The sequence below is a fragment of the Diadema setosum genome, chromosome 13, assembly GCF_964275005.1.
Source record: "Diadema setosum chromosome 13, eeDiaSeto1, whole genome shotgun sequence".
Taxonomy (NCBI): domain Eukaryota; kingdom Metazoa; phylum Echinodermata; class Echinoidea; order Diadematoida; family Diadematidae; genus Diadema; species Diadema setosum.
The window spans coordinates 29,234,811-29,242,549 of NC_092697.1; the positions used below are offsets into that span (position 1 = coordinate 29,234,811).

At 36.7% G+C, this 7,739-nt stretch overlaps 1 protein-coding gene across 1 annotated transcript; it reads left to right on the top strand.

The window, feature by feature from the left end:
• Positions 1–1,221: 1,221 nt before the first annotated feature.
• LOC140236566 (alpha-1A adrenergic receptor-like) lies at positions 1,222–2,097 on the top strand. Its single transcript, XM_072316493.1, has one exon. The coding sequence runs from the start codon at positions 1,222–1,224 to the stop codon at positions 2,095–2,097; it is 876 nt and encodes a 291-aa protein (XP_072172594.1).
• The last annotated feature ends 5,642 nt before the right edge of the window (positions 2,098–7,739 follow it).

A 7,739-nucleotide genomic window follows, 5' to 3' on the forward strand; every position in this document is an offset into this window, starting at 1 on the left:
AGCTTTTTGTCAGAGTTTGTGCTTTTCTTTATAGAGAAAGGTCATGAAAGTTACACCTTTTTAAACTCAGGGTCTGCTCAAAATCTGTTGTTTACTAAACTTCCAAACCTCATTACTTTTAGGTGGTTTTATGATGCATGGTCACATAATTTACGCAGACTCATATATTTATCAAAGGGATAAGTTGGGTAAGGGTTGAGCTTTTAACTTTTGCGAGATACCCACAAGCCACTCTGTGAAATGTTAAAGAGAAAGCAATTCTAAAAGAAATTCAACAGTAGTTTGATGAAAATCAGTTTTGAAATGGCTGAGATATCACAAAAACCCCGAAGTAAATCAAATCGGGCCATATAAAAGATGGGTCCCACTTTTAATTGTGATTGCTTTTTTGACATCTCAGTCATTTCAAAACCAATTTTCATCAAATAAACATTGAACTCCTCTTAAAACTATATACTTTTTCGTATTTGATAAGAAGTTTCTCAGTATCTCACGACAAAAAGTTGGAAACCTGAATCCCCACCTCAACCAAAACTATATCATCCCTTTAATAATGACCTTGCTGTATATTTCATTGAGTTCAACATAATATGGTTTTAGATATCGTTTTTCAAGGATCTTTCAATGACATGCATTTAAGGATTAGTCAAAAGAATCTGTCTTGTTTTAATCCCGCCATAGGTAAACGTGAACAAAAACAAAACTGATTATACACCAGCAATTATCATTATTATTACCATTATTATTATTATTATTATTATTGTTATTATCATTATTATTATTATCATTATTATTTAAACTCGTATGATTTTATTTTGGTTTGAACACTGCTGACGATCTTTTTTAGCACGTTGATCTACACAGAAGAAATGCCATTATTCTGCGCGTGAAATTCGAATCATATCATGAACCATGCATGTATAGAAATCGATTCGCTTTGATTGATCAAGCCACAGATTTTGAAGGAGGACTAATGAAGGTAAAAGGGACTAAACGTTTTTCTTTTTCAGCAACCCAAGACCCCATCTGGATAATTTCTCGACTAACGACGAGACGCAAGACATCGTCATAATTTCATCGACAATATCTCTGTCTGTAAACTGGCAGGTTGGAGTTTTGTTTGGTATTACGCTGACCACAATAGCAGCTAATTTACTCATTCTTGTTGCATTTTGTGCAGAAGGGAAATTATGGACTTACAGCAATTACTACATCCTCAACATGACGATAGCGGATCTCATGGTCGGACTTCTGTGCATGCCAATACGTGGGATGATATTCCTCTTTCAGCGTTCTTGGATTTTCGGTCAAACCTTCTGCCACATTTTCATCGGTATCCAGAATGCGCTGCCAGGTGTTTCCGTCTTTGGAGTCGTGATCATAAGCTTCGATCGTTATCTAGCAACCACGTACCCGCTACGTCACCTCCAATGGAAGAGCAAAAAGCTGGCCATGACAGTTAGTGCAATAACCTGGGTTATTCCACTATTACTGTGGTTTGGCATAAGCACGATATGGGATCTGGTCAAACCATTAAGCAGCATAACGGCATCAGGATTTTGTCAGCCAAACTACGCTCAGGATGTAGTGATAAGCCTCATTGTTGCTCTTCTGCGAGCATGTATTCCGTTCTGCACTGTGGTCTTACTCTCCATTAAAATTTACCACAAGGCGAGATCGACAGGTAGCAATGAACACGGGAAGAATGACTTCAGATCTCCGTTTGCACTTGGAAAAGGCAATACCTTTACCCCGAGAGTCGTTGCGTTAGATAAATGGAGAGCGGATGGTCATTCGGCGCTGGCCGACAGCGCAAGGTCTAGAAAGATGAACACAGACGGTAACAAGGCTCTTCGCACTTTAGCCTTTTTGGTGGTGGCATTCTTTATCACCTGGTTACCAAGCACATTGGTCCTCTTCCTCCGCTCTGCTGTGCCTACATGGTACCTGCAACTGCCCTTTGAGATACCACTGCGAGAATCTGTACGATGGATCGTGTTCTGCAACAGTATGATTAACCCCCTGGCATATGCCCTAGCGCAACCACTTTTTCACAAAGCTATCTTCAAGGTATGCTGTCGACGGGGACCGGGATAGTTCTAGTTAGAATATCTGAAGACGTAGAGATTTAGCTGTGAATCATATCATAGGCATCTATTTGAAATCTAAAGTGACAAATCTTTGAGGTTTGAAAACGTATCTTAACCTATTAGACACGTGACGACATGTCTATATCCCGTGTACAACATCACATATTGTACATGATTTTACGTTATTAGGCTACCTTGCGTCGATCGAGTAATGAACTATACATTAAAATAAAAGATATATATCATTAGAAAATGATGTCTATATGGGTCATATTTCAAATGGAAAAAACAAGAATTGAAATGTGGTATAGTATAATATACCTTCATCTATTAAGAAGTCACCCGATTACTTGCATCATAAAGGTTAATAAATCTTGATTCTTTTAAAGTCGACGATAGACAAAAAAGAAAAGAAAATGCTGATGAATTGCCTGGGGAAGTGGGTTTACATACAATAAGAAACGAGGTTACTACAAGATATACAGATATGAATAAATAGTGCTGTCAAGAAAAGCGATTCCTGCGTATAAAAGTCTTGAACAGGAAAACTAGGTACTATCTAAGTTTCCCCACTTCCTGACATATAAACTACAGTTCCTTATTCCGAATGTTAGTGAATACGGGGGAAAATGGTTCGATATTCCAAAGGTTTGTTAATTGAAAAAAAATATATATATAGTAAGTAGTACGCCCATTCTTTTATTTTATGTTTAACGAACCTTATTTCATTTTCGGATAAACAAACGCTCGGAATAGTACCCCAAAGGACTTAACAATTCATCAACAATGAGCATGGAATACTGTCCATAGACAGCAAAAAACATTTTGCAGGGTTTAATACCAGAAAACACATCCCAAATACCTAACCGTGATATTAATTTTTTCCACTCAGCAGTCTTATAATGATAACTATGCAGTTTTCAAAAGCTGATTTATCATTCCGGACCAAGTATATTATCTTATGTTACAGATGACAATTCACTGTTCTGCCAGTTTATGATATTCACTGATGATGAAAATTCATCTTGATCTATTTTGTCATTTCAGACGAAACAGCAGCGTTTTATTATAAATTACAATCACCTTACTTTTACATAATCAATCCGATTTGTAATGCTTTCTACATAATTTTTTCCCTTCCACAGGGTGTTTTATTCATACACGTATTCAGAAAGTGACATTTACAAATACTGTTTTAATACAAAACAGAATAAGAATTGAATGATAATTCAATCATCGACAAAAAGTGGCCTACTGCACATATACGTGATATAACAAAATTTCTTTACCTTTTTTACATAATAGCATTTTTTGTGTGTGTCAACAATGAATATTATACTTATACTGCACTTCCATAATGTTTAACATTTTAAATATCTGATTAACAGTTACACTCAGAAAAAAAATAATCGAGTTCATATTTTTTCGTACAACTGCAATAGAATCAAATGAAAAATATTATATATCAAATTTTAGACATTTTCATTCTCTCTCGCACTGGTAGGTAACAAAGAAATGAATTTTACTCCCAAATGATCGCATATTTTTCTCTTCTGAGGTGCAAAACTAAAAACTGCCAAAAAAGCACAATAATGCACTGATGAGAACATGCCCTTCCTCATAACAATTGAAACAAAAACCAAACTTACATAATCCTACGACTGATTTTGCGATTGGTCTCTTTTTCCAAGAAAGGGGGAATAGAGAACTGGAGCTTCTATTTTGTAATCAAAATTTGAAATGGACTTTCTTTTTTCTGTTTGCTGCGTGTATTGTAATCTCAGAAAGAGAACGTCTCATGCCTCACTTTACATCATGTGTTACAGGAACGAAAAATTCGCGCATGATTTGGATTTATACTTCTATCGCATTCCACACATAGTTCTGTCAATATTCGAACACTTTAGGCGTATCAGATCTTTCGATGTGATGTGTATTGGCTGATATTATGTAGATTAAAATGTTAATCGAAACATGTTTATCTACACTCGTAAGTGGAATCGTAGTCGTGTAGTACTTGCATTTGTAAATTTGGACATCGTTACCTCGCACTACAAAAAAAAAAAAAAAATAAATCGTTGATCAAATAAAACAATGGCAGTGATGTATAGACGAATTTATTCTATTGTGCAATAAATGTTATTTTTGGAGTTGAGTGGTTCCTTCTACTTATTTTCATACATTGTATGGGGTTCATGAAAATGAAAGAGAATCTCTTCTTCTAGGTACCAAAACAGGTCTCCTTCTTTGACAATAAACGTTTATGAAACATTTCAGATTTCACAAATGTAATGCAATCATTGTGTTTCAAGAATCTGTCTTTTTTGTCATTCTTGAAATTCTTCCTTTCCATTTACTTGAACATGCCTCATTAATCGTATGGTTAATTCTCCTTTCTCATTGTCTCACCGCAAGAGTTTAAAAATCAGGTGTGAACATAATATGTATCAACAGAACACATGAAATTAATGCTCTGTCAGAAGAATTGAAGTTTAATGACATTGCATTTGTCAGGGCTTGATTTGTAGACATTTTGCTCATTATGCAGTATTCACAGAGTGATTAATCAATAACGGAATATCGGAATAAACGCATTTATTTTCTTCATTTTCATTTCTTAAAAATCAATACAGTTATCTATTCTTCGTTGGCAAAAAAAAAAACAACAAACAAACAAAAACAGGGTATCATACGCTCAGAAACCAACGAGTAGGTAGATAACAAAATGTCTAACTGGGATTGAGTTCAGATTCTTTGCACAGAGTCACGTCGCATCGCCCTTAATGGCTAACCCCCAGGGGTGTATAGTAATCGGTAAGTTGCCCGAGTTCTCTAAGTGTTGGATCAGCTTCTGAGTCTGATCGATACCTTTCGTTGCTCCTCTTGACTCATCGGAGAGTACATGCACTCATGTAGATCGCAAGATAACAGGATATCAAAAGATAGTTGATATATCCTTTCCCTTCTCCAAACAAAATGTAAAATCAATTGCTCTAGGACAAGCCCCCCGCACACCCCACCTCCCCAAAAGAATAAAACAGCACAAAAAAAAAAACAACAATAAACAGACGAAATGTTCAGATGGCTTGAATTTCCTTACACTTAAGGCAGACTGCTGTTTTCTATTAGTATTACAATTATTCTTTGCATTCTGTTTCTTCCGCATTTTTAATTTTAGGGAGATTACCGGATAATGAAACACTGATGGTTGCTTTAGGGAAGACGATTCTCCAGTCCTAATCGTAATACTACACAAACTACTTTTAATGATACGAAAATGTCACGTTTTAATCTTATATAACCTAATTTCAAGCATTTGTGTCATAATGTGCGGGTGATTTTTTTTTTTTTTTTGGGGGGGGGGTTTAGGGTGGGCATATTATGTATACATGCATACGTTTTTAACAAGTTTTCTGTTGTCCCCACTGTATTTATTATGTAACACAAAAGTGTAAAATCATATAACAAATAATAATACAGGAAGAAGACGTGGTTTCCTTTTCTTGATTTGACTGCACACCTTCAATCGTCAGGTATGGAGAGCACAATATTGGTTACTAGTAAAGGAGAACTCTTCCTCTTTGCATTGATGCTTAATCATGTCGACAAATATGCATGACTGAGCACATAAACATATAAGTCAACAGTGACGAATTACACTCTTTCCAAGTTTAAATGTTATTGTGAAAGAACAATGCATGTCTCACTGCATGGATGAGATCTGTCGATGAAAGTTGCGAAATCATCCGGCCAGCCTGTACTACTGCAGGTTTGTGTTAAAGGTTTCTTCCAACATCTTATGGTCTATAATCTTCAGCATGGCCACGTCGTCGATAACGTGGTCCTTCCCACAAAGGCTATAACCCATTACCATTTTCTCTCTTCCCATTTAAGACATGCATGGTTTGTCGCTGCGGGCTATGTGTTAAATGTGAACAGCCAAAACTGGACAGTGTGCTTAGGGTTTCTGGGAGTGACAAAGTTTATTGGGCTGGTGGTCATGTCAAAGGTTATGGATCATAGAATGTTATAGAGGAAACACTAAACACAAAGCCTAAAAACAAACCCTCATTCGTACAGGCTGGCCTATCTATTTGACCACTTTCATTGATAGATCTTGTCCATTCAGTTAGGTATTCATAGTCCCTTCATGTCACACGCAAACTTGGAAAAAGTGTAATTTGTGATGCGCTCCGTCGGAATGAGTCAAAAGTCGCAAAAAATGAAATCGTAGTTATGTCTATATGTGAATTCTACAGACTCTAAGCTTTACACTGATATGTAATACAACTCATTTCGACATCCCTATAGATCATAAAAACGAATATTAACTACTCTTATGATGTCAGTCCATTTTCTAAATAGCGGAGAAAATAGCTCTCAAAGTTCAGGCTATGTTCAAGCTCACAACCTGTTTCTTTCACGGGACGAAACAATACAACAGTCCTGCTTAGCGACGGCGTTTACGCTCCATCGCACGCACTACCGTATAAGGCGATAGCTTGGGTGTGTAAAATAATTAACCAATCGCAGGACAGGTCTATCATTAACGATTCTGACCAATACGGCAGCCCGAATGTAAACTTCGGTGCGTTTGTGTCCGTGCCGCTGCCGCCGCATGAATGAGTCGGTGCGCAAGTTTTTAACTCACAAATAATAGGAAACAGTAGAAAGAAAAAGGCACGCAATGCGTGTTATGAGAAGCGTCTTTTAGCGAGGGCGTTGATCGCTTCCATTCTCCTCCCATGTTGCTGTCAATGGAAACTAAAGAGGATGCGTTTAACAAGTACCAATACCTGAATAGAACCTGAGAACCTTTTGTAGGCGGGGTTCAAAAGACAGCATCGGTAGAAAAAGTCAATGAAGTTAACGATAGTCGTCTTTTGAGATCGTGTTCTTTGTTTGTACTAAAAACCCTCAAATTACGCACATGGTCGTAATGTTGCAGAGCATCAAAGACTGCTTTCGCGTCTGTTCTGCTGCAGCTGTATACAGCCGTACATTCTGAATTCCCGCCATATTAGGCACATTTCCTTTATAGGCGTTGCGTGCACAGTAATAATTATCGCTTATCACGCTTGCCAATGCTACACATACTATATCAGAAGCAAAGGTTGATGCAGGCTTGACAGCTTCACGTTGGGTTTATATGATTGTATCATAAATATACTTCTTATTCTCAGTCACTTTTGAAATACCATAATATAAAAAGAACCATTAACTTGTAGCTTAAGCTTAATGTTTTGTTGTTTTTTTTTACATCACATTTGCAGTTACAATCTTTCTGCATTTGAGAAGTGGAGTATAGATAATTATACTGACAAATAATCGGAATTAATACTTAGGCCTTCCTCACTTCATTTTGCATTCACAAACCTTATTAGAATAAATGATTGCTTGATTACTTTCGGATAAAGGAACCACCGGAAAAGGAACCCCATTTAATTTTCTTGTTAACGAACATAAGCTGATAGCGAACCATATTTCATTGTGTGATTAACGAACCTTGTAACCCCCAAGAAAAAAAAAAAAAGCATTTCAATGTCATGCATTGTCAATAATGATAAAAGGCCCGTTTTTATTTCGTAGTGTGTCTCAGTACTCCTGTGCTTATTTTTAAGGATGTGGCTCTCTTTATGATTGCGATTG